A 19,703-nucleotide genomic window follows, 5' to 3' on the forward strand; every position below is an offset into this window, starting at 1 on the left:
GCTCCACAGTGACGGCACAAACATACATCCGATTGGTCGTCCACCTGGAAGGCGAATGTTGGCGTCACGCCCTCGACTGCTCCGCGCAACGATCCCACACCACACAAACGTCTACTCATTCAAAACCTGTGAAATCTCGACCACAAACAAGTGAAAAAACATACGTAAATCCCTGTAAAGCATGCCGGCGCACGTGCAAGCAAACACACATGCACATATAATGAGCTGCGTATGTGCCGATCCACTCTCACATTCACACACATTTCTCCACACCCAATATCCCAGATTCGTCATTATCGTCCCTGTGGCAACCTGTTTGTCAGAGGAGAAATGCCTCGCCGGATTATTCATTCCTCTCTTATTCATTAGTTGTTGTCCTGGGCAGCAGCCAGGACCCGTTGGTTGGCTGACAGCGTGGCTGATAGGAATTAGTCTCCTGATAAAAGCAGGAGAGTGGAACGTAGCATCGCAGGAAATTACAATCAATACTGGCTCTCATATCCTCATCCGATATCGACCACAAATGGGAACGAGAAGCACATTGTCGAGGCCCCATGCTTCGAGATGGGGGCATGTTTAGGAGCCGATTTACATACGGGCCCACCAACTGTTTTTTGACTAAACCCTAGCCCCCACTGCGTAGAGAAGATGTGAGAAAACAGAAACCCCTCTACCTCAAACCACGGCTCTCTCATCGCGCTGTATATATTAACACCTTCTTGTGTATGAGTCACAAGTATCAGATCGTGGCTGTGCCCTCTGCGTGCTCTTTTGTGCCAGTTTACTAGTAGATACAGGCTTTGTAAAATCAGACGGAGCATAATGTTTTGTGATATGAAATATATCAATGGTTGGTGCGCAGCTCAAAGCACCTACAGGCAAAGACGCAGCGTGAGTGGCATGTTGCAAATGAGACCAGTAATTAAAGGAGCGTCTCATCAGATGGATATATTTGGCTGCAGCTACTCTCTCTCTGTTTCATAACGAATTCCCTCCAGACAGATAAAGGTTTAATTTTATCCTTTATCCCACTACGAGGAAAGTTATTGATTCATTTGGGGAGATAAAGATGTGAAAAAAAAAATCTTTTTTTGTGGAATAGTTTTGATCAGACAGAAGTCTCCTTTCTGTTCGTCTCAAGTACGAAAAAAAAAGTCTGAAAACTTCCACAAAGGCCAGATACGTGGTAACAAAGAGCTATATGTCTGGGTTTGAGCCTGAAAGATGTTGGCGCCTCAGTGTGACAAGCAGTGCGGCCGTCTGGGGATGGACTGCTTTAAAGTGCGGTGCACTTTGGGTCATTCTTAGAGCTAGACAAGTGTTGGGAAGAGCAGAGATGTTTTTGATATGTAACAGTGTAGCCATACACGCCGATCAATACACCGACCTTTCTCAGACTGATTGCATGATGTTCTGCTTTGCCCACAGCACAAGCACCCACCAGAGGTCCATCAGCCATCAGCCATTGTTATTCTCTGGTCCAAATGTGAGTGGCCAGTGCTCGTCTTGACTTTTATCTTACCACAGGACTTATATTGCGTTACGATCTTTTCATTTTATCTCTGTGTCTGTCTTCTCTTCTTCACACACACACACACACACACACACACACACACACACACACACACATTCCATGAGCAAAGTCGTGAAAAAAAAAAAAAAATGAAACCAGAGAGAGGTTGATCCTCAGCAAATGAGGGTCTCTGACCTATTCCTCCGGGCCTGTATAAATGGATATTGTATATTTTTGTTCAATAGTCGACCGGAGGTTGAACGGAATTCCCACTTGGAGTTGAAATGTCATTTACTTTGCAATTAATATTTCAATTAACTAAGTAATCCCCAATTCATTTCCTGAAACCGGTGAAGTTGAAATGAAACTGACCCCATGCCCCGGTATCAATCTCTCTGCTATTGACCCCTTCACATAAAGCTTCAATTGTGGATCAACCGTCCATTTAGAGAAAGCGTCAATAATCGACTTAAACTGGTGGGCATATTACCATAGGCATTAGCATAGACATTGCTCTCGTGGCTCTGAGGTGATTTGAATGTCTGTGAGAGTGACCGACCCGCCCCGAGCCTCCAGCTCACGGTCCAGGGGACGCAGGAGCGCAGAGTCTAATCAATAAGCGCCTTAATTATAGCGGCCCTCTGCCCGCAGTTCTTCACGGTTGGAAGACGCGCAATGCCACAGCTGATCCACCAAGATCATTTCAGCTGGAGTGGGTTTTCGCCGCTTCAGTAACCTGTCTCTTTTGGCCAATGCTATTATAGACAGCAAATTGTCCACTCGTCTCTGTAGACTTGGTAAAATGGGCCCATTAGTACGGAGGAGGGGCTGCGTGTTCTTCTGCTGTTTTACTGTTACCGTTGCGTTGTTGATGGGGGTCACAGTTTTACTTTCTTTTGTAAAAATGTGTAACAAAACAATATGTGGTGCACCGTGTATTTAAACTTTATATATAGGTTTAAATAACACTTTTTATTTTGAAGGAACCAAAGCACAAAATCGGCTGAGACAGGTCCTGCTTTAATTCTTGCTTCAGTTAAATTATGGAGGATCCAAATGTCAGATTGTAGTTTTAATATCATTATCGATGCAGTTTGTTCTCACTTTGAGCATATTCATAAATAGTTCAATTCTTCTGACTCCATCCAATAGACAGTTAGTTAGAATGTTGTTATTTTTGTATATTATTATTATATTCCTGTTAAATTCATTGTCGTTGTTAAATGGAAACCCACTCTTGGGCCAAATGTGAAAAGAAAACGGAGGCCTTGCATTGCACATGCTCTACTGAAACTGAGCTTACCTCAGTATCCACATCTATCTTTTTTATCTTTCTCTTTTCCACTTTACAGTCACATAGTAACCACGTGAGATGAGAAAGAACGTGAGAAACTGAGTCATGGACCATTGTGGACGGAGACAACTTGACTTAATGAAAGAACACCACCATCTATTTTCCTCTCGTGAAGCATCTCCTCTTTTATCTAAACGGCTGATGTGCGCAGCGGACCGTACCTCTAAACCACTTCTGTGTGTTTTCACTTTCCTTCGTGGACCTTCGCCCTGGTGCACTAGATGGCGCCCTTTCCCTACAGTGAGCAGACAGGGGCTTGACAGGCTCTGAGAGAGTCATCCAAATTTAGCCTGGTAGTCTACAGTGGCAAAGATACAACCACTGCCACCCCTAGGCTACAGCTGACATTATTCTGCTCTCCATGGCGATACAGTGAATTGTGAGGGTAGGAAGATAAAATGTCAGATGGTCCAGAGTGATCTAGACTTCCCATTCGAGACATGGCAGTGCAAATAATACAGGGTGCTACTTTGAGTCTGTGCTTAAAAAGTGTCTAAGAATCTCATCCTTTTGCAGACAGCTGATGATTTGACTGATGGATTTTTGTGTCTGGTCGACAGTCATTTGTCTCCCTTCCCTTGGTGGTGGTGCTTTAGATGAGGCTGTGCTTGAGAAACATTATTAGAGGAGGATCAAAGAGCTCAAGTCCCTTTTAGACCACCAGAGCTCATTCATAACTCACTGTCGCAAGATCTCCCCCTCTCTTGGTCTTTCTCTTTATTTATCTGCTTTGATCATACGGCTCATTCAGTCCATATTTCAGCCTCTTTAGCTTCTTTATGTCTTTTAGCTAGGGTGCGCTAGCTCGCTGTCTGTCAGACACATGTCTCATGATTGCCCTTTTCATCCTCCCCGCCACCACTTTTTTGTCTTTCAGCCCACGTAGACCTCAAAACCTTCTTCCTACAGCCCCGTCTTCCCCCTGCGACACCCTGCCATTTGTTCCTCTGTTGGGTTAAGCAGGGTCATATTAAAGATTTAATCCCTCAGTATGGGTGTGTGTGTGGGTGTGCATGAGAAAGTCTGCTACCTCCTGCTTGAGCTAGATTATTCCAAGTTCCTGACCTCTGGGTGGTGAGAGGGGCCTATGTTTGGAAACACAGGCACTTGTCTTTGTCTATTGAGCCCAGCGGGGGAGCTCTGCCAGGGGCCTCTCTTGTCAGTCGAGTCCAAGGATGCGCTCGGCCCGCCACGGAGCCGCGTCCTCTGATCCTCGCCACCGCCGTCTTAATATTAATATGCCGTGTACAAGCAGACAGCTGGTCGGGCAGGCAAATGCTCCCTGGACACACGCTAAGGCGCACACACAAAACACACAAAAGCAACAGGATGAGTTTGGCTTGCAAGCAAAAACATTGATCCCGAGTCCCCTCGCTGTGAGTCAATCTGGCCCCAATAGCCATTCAAGTGTATCTGCTTGATCTGATGTTTCCCGATAAGAGAAATTCCTCCTGGGGTATGTGTGTGTGTGTGTGTGTGTGTGTGTGTGAGAGAGCGAGCGTGTGTGTGTAAGAGATATTGATTGCTGAATGACATGGCAGTATAGATCCCAAGCAGCTGCTAAGAGTTTAAATGAGGCCTAAAGCATATCATTAAATCTCTGTGATAATGTTAAAGGAGACACCAGTTTGTCTTTTTTTATTCTCTAGACCAAAGTAAACTTGCGATGGTCTTGTGTTTTTGTAACACTTGTCTGCCTACTCTGTTATCACAGTGATTGGCAATTGTGTTCTTTCCTTGCTGGAACACTGTAAAAGCATCTAAACAAGAGGTTAGACGTTAGAGGTTGTTAGCCATGAGGTTAGAGGTAAGGAGGCCTTTCTGATTACTAGGTTCAAAGACCTGAACCTGATAGATGTGAGGCTTAGCTCACTCTGACCTCCATGTCACTTTCACACACAAACTACATTCACAATCTCTCCTCAGTGCTCTGACAGGCTCCCTCTTGGTTTGTGGTACATTTTCTCATACAAATTATTAAAAATGCTTTTTATATGTTTGATGTTTTATGTTCTGAAAGACTGACTTCACCAATGGCGTGATTGAAAATCTGTGTACTGGTCATAAGGATGACTCAAACTGCGAAAACAGTTTAACAGCGTAACAAAAGTCGGAGAAAATAACCTTGCCGATGAAGACATGAGTCTGATAAATTGTTTAACCCGGTGTTTCATCCTTCCATGTTCTTAAGCATTATTCACTGTTAAACCGGTCTCATGAGATGTAAATGCTGTATGTGGACCCACTTTCATGACAGTCCCTCCGACACATTCAAGTTATTTCTCTGATTTCATCAAACTCTTGTTCAGATACGTCAGGCCGGAGCAAAGTGATGTATTGATAGCGCAATACTGCCATCCATAGCATGAGTAAGAACATGCAGGTGCACCTACATTTTAAGGCCAAATTTGCCTTTATTAGATGGAGAACAAGTGGCATGCAACAAATGTAATCAGTACTTCAAAAAGCTTTGGCTGTCCAAAATCTGTTTGGTTTTGCAGGTTTGCAAAACGCCAAAGATTTTTCCATGCAAGAATTCACAGAAAATCTCTGAATGCACAAATGTACTGTACGCGAGTACTACGGTTCTTTTTCATTCGGCGGTCTAAGATCGTATATCTGTACTAATGCAGAATGAAAAATGGCTTCGCACTTCACACTCCTCTGCGTGAGTGTAGTAATTCCAGAGAAAACATTCAAGGCCATCATAGCGCTGCATTCACCAAGGACAGAGTTTTCTTACTTCATTCACTTTGACTATTCAGAGAACATTTTTATACAAGTTTGTACTAAGGTGGTTACGCACAAACACACACACACACGCACACACAGCCTTGTAAACGGCCATGTGACGGCCAGCCAAAATTGTTTGGTCCTCAAAAAGATAGCTGTACAAGACCACGCATAAACACACATACCTAATTTCCCTTTGGGGATGAATAAAGTAATCTACATGTTTGCGTAGCTATTTTTGTGAGGACATCCACTGATATAATGCAACCTCTGGGAATTTGACAGAATCCGCATGTAATATGCGACCTTGTGATTGGCTCAGCCAATCGGGGCGGGGCCTATTGTGTACAGGAAGCTTGGATTGACAGGTCTAGTGTGGCACTCGGTGTGAAACGCTGCACTGTTGAGACGGCTCCTGTATCGCTGAATGAGTGAATCTGTGATCTTCTACCTCCATTTATCCATTTACAAAAGTATGTGGGATTCATGTTAATGTGTATTTAAAGAAATTTAAATCTGTGGGGGAAAATAAAAAAAAAAAAAAAAAAAGTCTAATCAACCAAAGATTTTGCGACCCCCCTGCAGTACCTCCCCGGACCTCCTAGGGGTCGCGGACCCCCTGTTAAAGATCTATGATATAATATAATCTCTAGATATTTTCCCTAACCCTAACCATCTCCACTACGTGCCTAATACATAACCTAATCTTAATCATAACCTAATGGTAACCTTTCTCAAAAGGAGGGAACAGATGGTCCTCAGAAAGAAAGCTGTACAAGAACACTCACGCACACCAACCCTTGTTTCTATCTGTGAAAGGAATTTCCACTGACATAATACATTCCCCAGCCCATTGTTCTAACTGTAACCTAATTGTAATCTTTAACTCCTGTTAAGACTTAAGGTAAGACAACAATGGCAACAATGACCCTGCAATGTTAGTATTCTGCGAGAGTTTGGCCCCCACAACTTAATTAAATCAAGAACACACACACTTCCAGATGGCAGAGGTGCTGTGGTTATGAGCTGTGTTACCACAGGTAATGTGATCACGGCGCGGACAGAATGATGTGTTTATATCATCAAGAGTGAGACAGGATGCAGGAGGAGGATAAAGAGTGGCAAATGGGAGGAGAGGGCAAACATGCTGTTAAAAAGCTGTGGAAGGACTCGGTAAAGCAGTAGCAGACGAGATGAGGTGAGAGGGTGTAGAAGGAACAGAGGAATGCGTGCGGGAGGAGGTACGGACAGCCAGAAAGAAAGACTAAGAACGATGAGAGATGCGAGCGGAAGGAGAAGACGGACAAGAGGAGGGAGTCTCCCTGTCAATCAGATTATGAACCAGTCATTTGACAGAGAATTGCTTTGACCTGAAACCTGGCGGATCACATTCGCTCCTACACACACATACAGATGCACTCAGGAGCGTTTCCACACAACTGCATGGAGATAAATGTGTCTCACTCGCATCCAGTCTGGGTGTTAAGTGCACCATATTAGGGTGTATCAGCATTCATGTATGGGCTCCGTGTCTGTGTCTGAGTGTAAGTAAGTGAATGAGTAATGAGTGAGTGATGGATGGACGATAATGCACATTGGCCCTCTCTCACGAGGGCTCAAAGCGCTTAGATGTCTGGCTCACATATGCACTCGCACCAAATTGTGTTTGATAAGACAGCTTTCTCAACTTATTCATCTTACACCATACATGGATCTCTTCCCTGCTCCTCTCCCTTTTTTCTGTTGTCCTTCCGCTACATTTATCTCCTTCTATAGTCCTTTATCTTGAACCTCTGGGTTTGTCTCTCTCTCTATCTGTCTGTCTCACCCTCGCAGTCTGCTTCTTAGTAATGGAGCTAATTTGTTTAGCGCACAGAGAGTGTCTGTCCATTAGTGAGGGCCTGTTCGTGCCAGGGGAGATGGTGACAAATCACACCAACACATGTATTTGCTCTTATAGCAGCTCTGTGGGTGAAGGAAAGGTAAAAGAATCCACATTTCCGTATAACGTGTCTATTTACAGTTGAGGAATAATTTTGAAGTACATTAAAGGGTATCTGCAGCTCTTAGCCACTCCGGGCTTACCATTTCTGCCTGCAACATATGTTTACTGGTTAACACCTGCACGTCTTTACTTTACTTACGTCCTTACTGAATTCAACACACCAGGATATTTGACTGCCTCTGTCAACCTGTAAACATAATAACTCACGCCACTAAGGGCTACTGAATGGACAAAAGTGAGTGAATACAGCTTTTATATGTGAAGGGCACCTAAGCTAAATATTTTGCTTACCTTGTTGGTGGCCAGAATTCTTTTTTTCTATTATGAGTGCCGCTACTTTTCACTCTATTATTTTGATATGATTTTTGAAAGTATATATAAGAAATTTGTTCTCTGCATTTAATATGTACTAGTTGTCATGATGTGTTTACAGTCATGACATAGCAGATAATGTGCACATGCAACTTCATAACATTTAAAAGATCTACACTGATCAGGCATAACATTATGACCACCTTATTAACATTGTGTAGGTCTCCCTTGTGCCTCCAAAACAGTTGTGACTCATCAGAGAATGGAAATGGTGGGGCATGAGGGGGTCCTGTGGTGTCTGGAAAGACAGTGTTGTTAGTGGGGGCTCTTGGGTCTTATGGGTTGAGGGGATGGGTCTCTGTGGATCATCCCACAGATACTGTTTTTGTGTGTGTGCCTGTGTCAGCACTGGTTCTGCTGGTGCATGTCAAAACATCTCATGCTGTAAATATCAATGAAGTATGAACTCCTTTAGAGTTTTTTTTTGTTTTTGTTTTTTTTTGGGGGGGGGAAACAGCAGATTTGACAGCAGATATCAGAATGGTAAAAGTAGAAAAATCTGAGATGGAACTAAACACAACATGGCTCTGCTCAATACAAGTACGGCAGTTGGTTGAATTCACAAATTTCCACAGACAAACCCACACACAGTGGCTGTTTTGAGTGTAAGTGCCTGCACACTGACAAATGTGTAGACAAGTAGGAAACTATGAGTACCTGGAAGCTGCGTTCACAACGGTCCGTACACAGCTGAGTGTGAAATGACTGACATTTCTCACTCTGACTAGTCTGGATCTTACGTATTTAAAGAGGACCAATTTTCAAACTTGTGACAGCCAAGGTCAAAGACCATACAAAAACTGAGTCATACACGGCCAGCCGGTGTCCTTACTTTTCAACTTTTACAACTATTCAGCATGATCCATTGTAATATTCATCGGTGCAGTTTACCACTGTGATGATTTGGTGCTGCAAACTGAGCAGTAGCTTTAGAGATCAGCAGGTCAAATGTTGAGAAAGGATCGTCATTTCCAGTGAGTGCACAACTTGCCGTGTGCCACTTGAAACGAGATTATCTGGTCGACATCCGTGCACCATGCAGCATAGCTGAGTACACAGTGAACTATTTGGTAGTGTGCTAATGGGCGTTGAGACGCAGCGAGTGTGTTTGTGCACCGCTTGGTTTCATGATGAACAGGTTCTCCATTGGGTCGTTCATAGAAACAACGAGTGTTAAAACAATTGACGGTTTGTTTTTATTTACCTCTACCCCTCATGTTCCATGTTTAACTGATGACTGCAAAGCCTGAGTTGAGAACTGAACACATGGCAGAGAATGATCAGAAACCCAGATAAGACTCCATCTCACACATTCTGGTCAAAACCAGGATGAGGGCTTATTGCAAAACAAACAGCAGCCATACACCAAACCACTGATCCTTACAAAGATATGCGTGCCCATGTTTGCACTGACAAGACTAGAAACCTGATGACAGCAGTTCTGACTGATCCATATGTGCGACAGTGAGGTCTAAATCCCTGTTCATATTCTGCTTGATCTCAGCCACTCCATTGCTATGAGGCAATAAGCAAGCAAGAAATGACTGAGCTCTTAGTTGGGCAACTCTCCATCGTCTTGCTGCCAACAGACTGTCACTGGTTGGGCATGCTCCAATCCGTCATGATGACTCCATCCTTCCTTTTATCCATCTATTTCTCTCCGTTTTAACGCCTTTGATACTGCATTGGCTAAAGTGAAAAACACGAACGTCCCAACTTTCTCCCATCTGTTCACATTACGTCCAGACAGCTCTGTGGGGAACATAAACCCATTCAGTGGAAACAATGTTTGCAAATGACCTTTTTCTGACTCAAAATGTTATTCAAATTGTTGCTCGCCTCTCCTCCACTGCACAAATCTGCATGTTTTCTCATCATCGGCTAATAGGTCAGCTCCAGTGGGAATGTGATACAGGAAGGCAAGGTCAGTTTTCATTGATTGTTAAATCATTCCCCTGTTTGAGAAGGACACGATTGAGATGGTAAGACACTGGCTGCTCCTCCCCAGCAGACTTACAGTAAATACCCTTTCTCTCGGCTCAGCTATCTGCCAGACGACGTTCACTTTGCCTACGAGTCAGCAGTTACTCTTTGCATGTGTGTGTTTGTGTGTGTGTGAGTGTGTGTATCCTCTCCAGCAACCAGAGAAAATCAGGTGTACAAAAACAGCCCGGAAGAGAAGACGCTTGGAACAGTGTGAATATCCCCCTCTCTCAGCCTTTCTGTTTGTCTGTCTGATTGTTTGTTTGTTTGCTTGCCTCTCTGTCTGCATAGCTGGCGTCGGTCTCAAGGAGATCCTCCTTCTCTTTCCTGGTCGCTTTTTGTGGGCAGAGCTGGCAGACACCAGCAGATTTTCCTCCCTGAATAGCTGTTTTTTATCTCTTTCTACCTCCTTCTGTCACACAGCCCCGTCCTCCCTCTATCTCTCTGACTGAATGGCTGTCTGGACTGAGTAAAAGCAATTTTTGGGGCTACAGAGACCAGATGTTGAGATATTTTGGTATGAACCAGAGTAAAAAAATCTCCCTGCCTGCATTGGTGTTCATTTCGAGGCTACTGCGCGCTGCAACTAACAACTATGGTTGCAATATCAAAGTTTATGGACGTTGGTTTGTTCTTGCAGATACGGGCCTCGAGCCCAGCAGGGTGGGGGATGCTAAAGGGTCTCTCGGCTCGCGTATGCAACCGCGACAGGCAGACAGACGGGGGCAGGGAGGGCTTTGTGCACCAGCCCTTTCCCACACTCCCTTTCACCTTTTGTTGTATGGCAGCACCAGGACTCTGTGACATGACGAATCGCTCTGCCTGCTTAGCTGAGATGGTGACGGCAGGAAAGTAAGAGCGAAGAGGAGTGAAGAGGATATGTGTGTATGCACATTTATGTGTGTCCTTTAATCTCGGTACCTGAAGCTGCCTCTGCTTTCCACACAACCCCCCGCCCCCCTACCCCCCCATCCTGCAATTCTCTGCTAGTTTGTCACCGGTCTGGAGCAGAAAACTCGCTCAAGTGCTTCGAGCGCTAGATGAGCAGATTCCTCAGCGGATGAGCCAGACCCGGCCACACACCCTAGTGCACATGCTCATATGAACACACATGCCTCTGCCTGAAAGCCAGCACCAAGCTGTTGCCCATAAAGCGTTCAGGATGTCACAATGGAGACATTACCACATGAGTGAGCGGCTTTCAATGGGGCTAAGGGTGTGTGTGTGTGTATATAGAGTGTGGTGACTGAGGGGGGAGTTCCTGGCAAGGCAGACGACCCTGTCATCACCTCTGCCCCTTGTCAAACAGGCGATCGCCATCAATGGCACATGCATGCAAGACACACTTGCGCACACTCCCGCTGGGTTGCCTGGTGTGCTCATCCAAGTTTGTAACTGTGCTCCATTTTTTTTTTTCAAGAGAAGTTCTGACGGTGAAAATGCGCAAATTTGTTTGTAAGTGGACAACAACGAGGAATAAGTTGGCCGGTCAGCAGACCACTACAAAGAATGGGTGACCCAGCCAGGCCAAAGCAGGGTGAGGGGTGAGAATCTCGAGGTCAGAGGAGGAGGAAAAATGGATGAAAGAAGGCATCCCTTCAAAATAAATTAGAAAAAACACTGGGGCTAAAATAGGCTGCTGATAAATCAGCACTTCCGTGTGGAAATACGTGTGGAAGCGCAGTCAGGAAAGCGTACAATGTGCCAGAAGACAGTGACAGATGCAGATAGAGGTCATAAGGAAACACATTTCAGACGTCTGTTAGGCTACTGTCGCTCAGCTGTGGGCTGCATGTGTTTGTGTTTGTGTGTATGTAGCCTTGAAATGTCATTATGCAAAACTAGACTCTTCCACGAGGCGTGCAGGATGTGTGTGTGTGTCAGCGTGCATGCATGTGTGTGGTGGAGGGATTGACAAGGGTTTAAGGGGCCGTGTCACTCCGCCGCTGCCGGAATGCTGCAGAAATGTTTTGTCAGTGCATGGATGAATGCAGCGTCATGGCAGCAGAAGAACGAGGAGGAGAAGAAGAAGAATGTGGAAGGAGTGAGCGGAAGGAGGGGAAGAAAAAAAGGAGTAGTATTTTTTTTTTCTTTTCCGCACACTCAATGAGGAAATTAGGTCATCCAAGTAAAGCCATTGCAGGGAACAAATCATCATCATAATTGGACCCTTAACAAATGTGTGGAGGTAGCTGCTTCACGCACACACACTCACGCACAAAGAAACACAAAAGCCGAAACACAGTTCTGTGGCCGGGAGGGGGGTTAAGCAGAATTTCAACATAAATCAGGGCATGTTTGACAGTTTTATAGTCTTTCAGGAGCCTCATTTGAGACAGGAGCGTGATAGACGAACGTTACTCGTGGCAAATATAATTGTGGTCGTGCTCCTTCCATAAATCACGGCGCGGTTACATCACATTTCCCCGGTGGCTGCAGGAGGAATAACTCTCAGCGCTCCAGGTGACCTATAGGATCCCTTTACACATTTAGTTGTTCTCAGTGGGCATTCACACCAAATTAGATGTTAAATGGGTTTCAATTTCAGCCAAGTTTCACAAAGCCAAAAAAAAAAAAAAAAGAAAAAAGAAAAAGCACTGAATTATCTTCTCAAATATTTTAATGAAGTGAACAGTTTGACATTCTGGGAAACACTTTGTTAAAGGTTAGATAAGATTTATACTGTTCACAATCCACCGACTAGAACCTATAAAGTGTTTTTCATTTGTCCAAAAAGTGACAGAGCCAGGGTATCCAATTTCTTTCTGGTCTTTACCCAGAGCTAAGCTAACCAGTTAGCTCACTTTGCCCAAAACATATTTAGCGGTGGTAGTTATGCCATACCCTGGTGAACTGCTTCTGGTTTTCAGAGAAACCTCGTATATTATATATATTCTTATTTATTCTCTGTCAATGGCCCTCCATTCGCACGTTCCCTAGAGGTGAAAAGTCGCTGTAAAACTGTGGCTTTTCCTGTCAGGGGGCAGAGGTTTCGCTACACAAGCTCTGTCAGTGTTAAAGAAGTGGAAGACTGAAACGTTGACCTCGCACACCCTCTTCCTCACACATTTCACATGACAAGCAGCACACATTATTTATTCATGTTTAAAGCCAGAGCCCGCTGTAGACATACCGACACTCGCTCAACCAGGCCACACATACATGCAATATAGGCTGAATAAATCTCCATAAAGAGTCGGACTGAAACCTGCCGTGCACATCAGCGTCGTCTGCCGTTGTTAGCATCCGGAGATGCCGTGTCAACAACTGGGCAAAGACGGGGAGAGACAGCCCGGCTAGCCTGAGCTAATACAGTAATTGCCATGTGCCCCTGTCACTTATCAAAATAACTGACAGTGTTTTCTACAGCGAGATGGAAGTGTTTATCTTGGAACTACGCACTGTGGATTCCAACAGCTGGATCAGTAATGAGATGGCTGGCTTTGTTGTGGTTTGTTGTGCCACGGAGTGTGGCTTAGGGTTCATGGCATTTTCCACCCTGAAATGACTGTATTAGTTGAATGTTCTAACATTATTTTATATTGGCATAAAATAAATAAAAAATTCACATTCATATCCATGACATGCAAATTTCGTGGTTTTGGCTAGAGTCATTGTTAAACTGCTTAAATTTTTTAGAGATATAACTAAGGCAAACTTATAGACTGTTTATGCTTCTGTGTCAATTTGACGGCTATGGTGACAGCCCAGACACAACCCAGAGCCTAACACCATAGTGAGTAGAGACGTCCTCAGAAATGTAACTACACGCCATGGTGAAGCACACTGCAAGGGCTGGGATTGGTCTGCTTGACAGTAACGTGGACAGCCGCAATTTTTAAATCGATTGTTTGGATCATACAGATGGAACACATCCAGGAAAGGTTAAGTGAGGGGGGTTCGGAGATACAAACATTTGTATGACGAGTCATAATTTCAACAAAATTTCAGCGAAGGTTTCTGTCGCCATTGTTGAAAGTGAAGCAGCGAGTGGAAAGAGAAGCAAGAAGTGGAAACAGAAGTTAAGAAGAAGATGATTTTACAGAGCGACTATAAATAAATGGTGCAGCGTCTTTTTGTCATTTTTTAATAAAATGGTCTACATAGTTAGAATTACAGAATGAGAAACAAATAATTCCGTAACATGTTTGGTTTTGGTGTGACATCCTGTTATATTTGTGGCTCCACTGTGCGCTACTTTTGGTGACACCGTTTTAGAGGAATTTGTGAGGCCCAAAGTAAGTTCCGTGACGTGATGTATTTAAAAGTCAACAAAGGGCTAAATCAGTGGATCAGTTCATCTTGTCCATATTTTCTCCTCAACAGGACTCCACATCACCGCCAAAGCCAAGCGGCTGATTGACAGGACTTGGCTTAGTGAGGACCCTCCTTCCCAGCGTCTCCTCCTCTCTCCCTCTCTCTCTCTCCTCTCCTCTCCTCCGCTCCGCTCCCTCTCTCTCTCCCTCTCCTCAATCGCAAGGCTGCGCTCACCGACTCGACACCGCCGACAGGGATGCAGCGAGGGCGCAGCGCAGCCTGAAAATGGCACCACCACCACGCGTCCTGTGGATCTATCCATCCCTTATCCTCCTGTCCGCCCTGCTTCTTTTTCACGCGTTACCGCCGTGCCGAGCCTTACGGAATTACCCGGAGAATGAAGGTGGGTGCCCTGGCGGGTTGCGTGAACGCTGAGTGGAGTGAGTTGGATGACTTGATTGCGCGCTGTGTCGGCGGCGGATAGGGGCGCCCCGTCACGCGGTTCCACTTGCCGGGGAAAGGAGCGGGGAGCGCAGCGGCGGAGCTTCCCGTTAAGTGCTCGGCTCGGTTATGAATCATGCATAAAGAAAAGCGGAGGGAAAGGGGGGGAAAGAAAAAAAGGGAAAAAATAAATAATAAAAAAAAAAACACAGAGTTCGTCACGTTTTTCTCCCAGCATACTGACATTAAATTTGTATGACATATATACAGAGAGGCAACCCTGTCATGCTTTAGACGGAGAGGGCTGATGTCGACATTTCACTTTCTGACATCGAGAAAGCCATCTCACTGTTTTATCAACCGGTTTGCCATTTTTCTTGCGTGGAAGTAGTCTAACTTATAATGATTATGGCAAAACAACATTGACATATCTGTCATAATCCCTCTTAATTATAGATATCCTAATAATTACACCCTGATAAATGCTGCTTTTTTTTCTCCTGCTGTGGACTACAGCCTATTGCCTCAGTCTGCAAATGAGGAGCAGCAATTACATTAAATTTGTCACACGCTGCTGCTGAGCCTCTCTCAGTTATTGTATTAACATCGATGCTCAGCCTGAAATTAGCCAATGCATTCACTCACTAACTACTCTTGACTGCTGAAACATGGGAGCCGGCCTGTTTAATGGAAAGTTGAACTTGCACTAAGTGGAGAGCAGAAAAGTTATATTGGAAATAATTGGTTTACGAAGCATGTTGAGGGGCGTATGAACAAAACTGGAGGAGGATGTGGGGTTTGTTTTTGCTCTTGTCCGTCAGACTCTCTGACTGGAAGTGATGCAGCCGTGATTTAATTGTTATTCTGAGAATAATTTCACTCTGCGCCACCCCCCCAAAACCTGCAGTCACCTCAACAAAGCTTGTCTTTCATTGATGTTTCTGTTTCTCGGTCACTATGGCAGACGTGCATGCACATGACTTCAACTCCAGGCTTACACGGGATAGATTAAACAGTCAAATGACTCATAAGGCACACACTCGGGCAATGACAGGCCGCACCGATGTTCAATGTGACCTCCCGTCTCTGCGAGACTTAACGGTGTAAGCTGTGTGTACATACATCGTGTTTGAATGTATGTCAGCCCGGTGGAGTTCGCACAGAACAAAGGCGCAGGAGAAACGACAGGGAGCGAGACTGAGGAGAGTTGAGGAGAGGAGAGGAGAGTGGAGGAAGAGGAGTGTTTTAACAGCGAGAGACAATGCAGGGAGACACTAACACTGAATGCTGAAATATTCATTGAAATGAATGATGAAGCCGCTTGGAAGCCAAAGGAGAAACTCCTGTTGATTTAGTTGAACTCACAGTTTGCGCGTGGAGCATATTCAAAGTGAGAAGTATTTTCAGGTGGCTGACGGGTCAGAGGGTTTTTCATTACCACAACGGGCTTTTTGATTGTTCCAGGCAGCGCCTTCATCTGTGTGCGACTCATTTGGTCTTTCATCCTCCGGTCAGTTCCTACTGTTTCAGTCTATTGGCCTAATTGGCACCTCTAAGCTCATTCCCTATCTTGTGTGTGTGGAGAGTGTTCATGGAGTGTGTGTGTGTGTGCACGTGCCCCAATGGGAGAGTAATCCAATGAAGCCATTTTTGTCAGCCACTCTACGCTGTGCTCTTACCTTTTGGCCTGCCAGTTTCCCTGCTGCGACCCGCATGCTTAGCTGAGGGATTGCGCTTCTTTGTGCCAGTGAGTGTGTGTGTGTGTATGTGTGCGCGTGTGCCTATAAGTGTGCATGTTCTCCACCCACGCATCTCGGTAGTCGTGTTATTCCAGGAAATCCTCCCTCTGAGTCTGTCTAGTCGCGGGGCTGTCATAAAAGAGAGAGACACAGCTCTCAAGGCTCAATTAAGAACACAGACCCTTCGATAGAGATGACGGTGTTCACAGGAAATAGTGTTAAGCTGTCAACAAGTTTTAGTTTACTACCCGGGGTATCGATCTGCCCCGAAATTGTTTGGCATGCGTTTTGAGAACGGAACATTTTGGCAGAATTGCTCCAAATTGTTGCTGCAGTTGCACCTGTGTGGAGGACGACAAAGTGGAAATTGGCTCATTCATGAGTTGCGAGGGAACGAGTGAGACGATTCTCACTCGAGGTCTTTGTTATCAGGAGTAAAGGCAGGAGGAGGACTGGAGGAGTTTTAATGTGCCACCAGAGGGAGCCCAACACACTCTCTGTCTGGACCCTGAGGGCACACTGATGTAACAGCAGGGTGGATGCTCTCAGGTCTCCCCGCTCGCTGGCCTCATCCCTGCTCCACTGTCTATCTCTATGCTTTCTAACACAGTGGAACAATGTGTTTCTTTTTTTAAGTTGTTTCCATGCACCTAGTTATTCCTCTGCCTTTTTAAAACCGCATCCCCCGTGTGCAGAGCCATGCTGGGGGAATGGAGCAGACTTTCTATTTTTGTGCCTTCTTCCCCACATCTCTAAATTTGCCTCCTCAATCCTGGAAAATAAGGACCGGTCCCGCGCTTCCTTCCACCGCAGCCGCGCGTTGATTAGAGTACGACGATAGAAGCAAATGAATGATTTGATTCCGAATCCCGGCTTTCGGAAATTGATATCCAGCAGAATTAATGCGCAGAAAGGGGTGAGGAACGACATCACAACGTGGCGGGAAAAAAAAAAAGCGACTCTAACTGTGGTTTGTGGCACAGTCTCGAGGTTTATGGTAATGCAGCGCACTTGAAGCTTTTCATTGAATTGGCCTCGGGGCGCTGGCGGAAATTGCCGGATCGCTTCTTAAGGTTAACATGAGGGCGAGCAGTTAGTGCAGAGGCAAGCATATGTAAAGCGTGCCCTCTACTCCGCACACACACACACACACACATTATGATTCACACAAGATCCTGACTGTGGTATAATGTTGGGTCAAAGGTCTCATCTGGTTTAATTGCTTTAATCTATAATGGCTGCTTGTAGTTATCGGCAAAGCCATACCTCAAGTTGTGTGCGTGTGTGCGTGTGAGTCCAAGAGATTGCTTTGCTCCCATGTAACAACCGTGACCTTGGCGGAAGAGGATATAGATCTCCGCTCTCATCACAGAGTAGCAGAAAGACGCAGCGAGCGCGAACACCCTCCTGTTTTCCTTTTCTACCTGCACTCTGATCTCCCTTTAATCCCCTTCTTTTATATCTGCCCTTCTGTGTTTTCTATCCGCTTCCCTCGTCGCCTCCGCCTCTTTCACCTTCGCTATTTTTTTACATTTCTCGCCCTCTTCCCTTCCCTCTCGCTTGCACTGACCTCCATTGTAATATTAAGACAAGCGCCGAGGGCCTCTGTATGCTCTTTGTAATGAGGTGGAGCTCCTACATTACTTAACGCGGCCCCACGTGCGAGCACAAATTGACGCGTGTGGACAAATGCACGCCCACATACAGTTATTCTATCTGAATGTATGGCTGGGGGGCAGTTTGGTGGTCTCGGTCCAGAGAATAGTGTCACATATTGCAGGGGCAGGCTGATGGATGGGGTTATAAATACAACTCAGTGACAGAGAATGATTCTGCTGTGAAGGCTTCACCTCACGGATTCACTGTGTGCGAGAGAGAGAGCGAGGGAAAGCAAGGGGAGGGGAAGAGACTGAAATTATAAATAAAAGATAAATCCACAAGAGAAAATCTGAGGGACAAAATAGAAGTGATGAGGGGGGGGGTGAAAAAAAAGAAGAACAAAGACACCTAATTCTATATAAACTGAATAGCTCTCTGTGCTCCGTTGAGCAGAGTCTCCGTCACAGCGCCCACAGAGCCTTTGTGTTGTGTTTAATGGTAGTCAGCGGTTGCTAAATGTGGTTTCAGCGTTCAGCGTCACCAATTTAAATGATTTTCTTTCTCCACTTTTTCCTTTTCGGTGCATTGTAGGTGGAGGGGTTAAAATTTGTATTTGGTTTCCTGCTGAGATTTAGATTAGAAGACTGATAACGGTGATGTGCGCCAAATATAAAGCCGGAAAACAGTCTGCGTAACACAAAACCTCGTCGAATTCGACGTGTTATTTCTGGTTTACTTGACGTGTGTGTGCAAGCTTAAGTTTGTGTTTGTCGTTTTAAGAGGGCTGCCACCGTAAGGTCAGCACATATTAAACAAGATATAGCATGTTCATTAGTGACCTAACGAGGTGCAGTGCTTTCCGTTTAACCCTGCTACCAGCATGTACGGGATGCAGAGGCATTATGGCATTTACTATGCAAACATGAGTGCGGTTAGATGCGCTTAAACAGCCTCCAAATGTCAACCTGTTCCTTTAAAGTCTCAAAAAAAAAAAAAATCAAAAGTAACTAATAATGCTCCACTCACATTTCAACTGACTTCAGCAAAAATCAAAGCTAATGTGTCAGTCAAGCTGATCCTGCAGACTGTGCTGTTCTAAAAGGGGGTAAGGAAAGCATCTGGACGCACGTGTGGATGTACTTGCACGTGTGCAACGCGTACCTTTACAATGTCAGGTTGTAATGCGAACACATGGACTTTCCACACACGACAGGATGAACAGGGGTGTGTGTTGACCAACTACAAGTGAACTTGAACCGGTTTTTTAGGCTTGAATGATTCCTGGCGGATGTCTGGTTCATTAATGTCAAAGGAAGCCTTCCCTGGGTGTGTGTGATGTCTGGTGGCTAAGTAGTACCTCCCTCCTTCCCCACCACCACCACTGCAACCATTCTGTCGGCCCCCTCCCCCCCTTCCGAACAACCTCTTAACCGCTGGTCAAATCACTGGTCACTGGGCCTTGACCACTGCTCTCTTCTTCCTCTTCTGTTCCTCTCCTCCCCACTCGCACGCATCACCCGCCCTCGTGCTCTCTGCCCTGACCTTCGTTAGCTAAATAGATTTTGGCTGTTTCCTTTCCTCCGCTCCTCCCTCCCTCTGTTTCTGTTTACGTTGTTGTTTATCTCGGTGAAAGGCTGCATTATCCAGCTTGAATTTGGGTCGGCTAATAGGAATAGTATCTCTCACTGACCAGTGCCTTTTCTCTGC

At 45.3% G+C, this 19,703-nt stretch overlaps 1 protein-coding gene across 3 annotated transcripts in view; it reads left to right on the forward strand.

Annotated features, from left to right (window-relative positions):
* The first annotated feature begins 14,418 nt into the window (after positions 1-14,418).
* Positions 14,419-19,703, forward strand: part of epha4b (eph receptor A4b) — an 87,145-nt gene continuing 81,860 nt past the window's right edge. For 2 of the 3 annotated variants that reach the window (XM_047588620.1, XM_047588621.1), the window contains exon 1: positions 14,419-14,620. In XM_047588620.1, coding sequence (XP_047444576.1) covers positions 14,503-14,620 — 118 coding nt within the window. In that variant the 5' untranslated portion in view covers positions 14,419-14,502. The remainder of the gene's footprint in view (positions 14,621-19,703) is intronic. The other variant, XM_047588619.1, reaches the window with a different exon arrangement.

This window comes from Mugil cephalus, chromosome 7, assembly GCF_022458985.1.
Source record: "Mugil cephalus isolate CIBA_MC_2020 chromosome 7, CIBA_Mcephalus_1.1, whole genome shotgun sequence".
Lineage (NCBI taxonomy): Eukaryota > Metazoa > Chordata > Actinopteri > Mugiliformes > Mugilidae > Mugil > Mugil cephalus.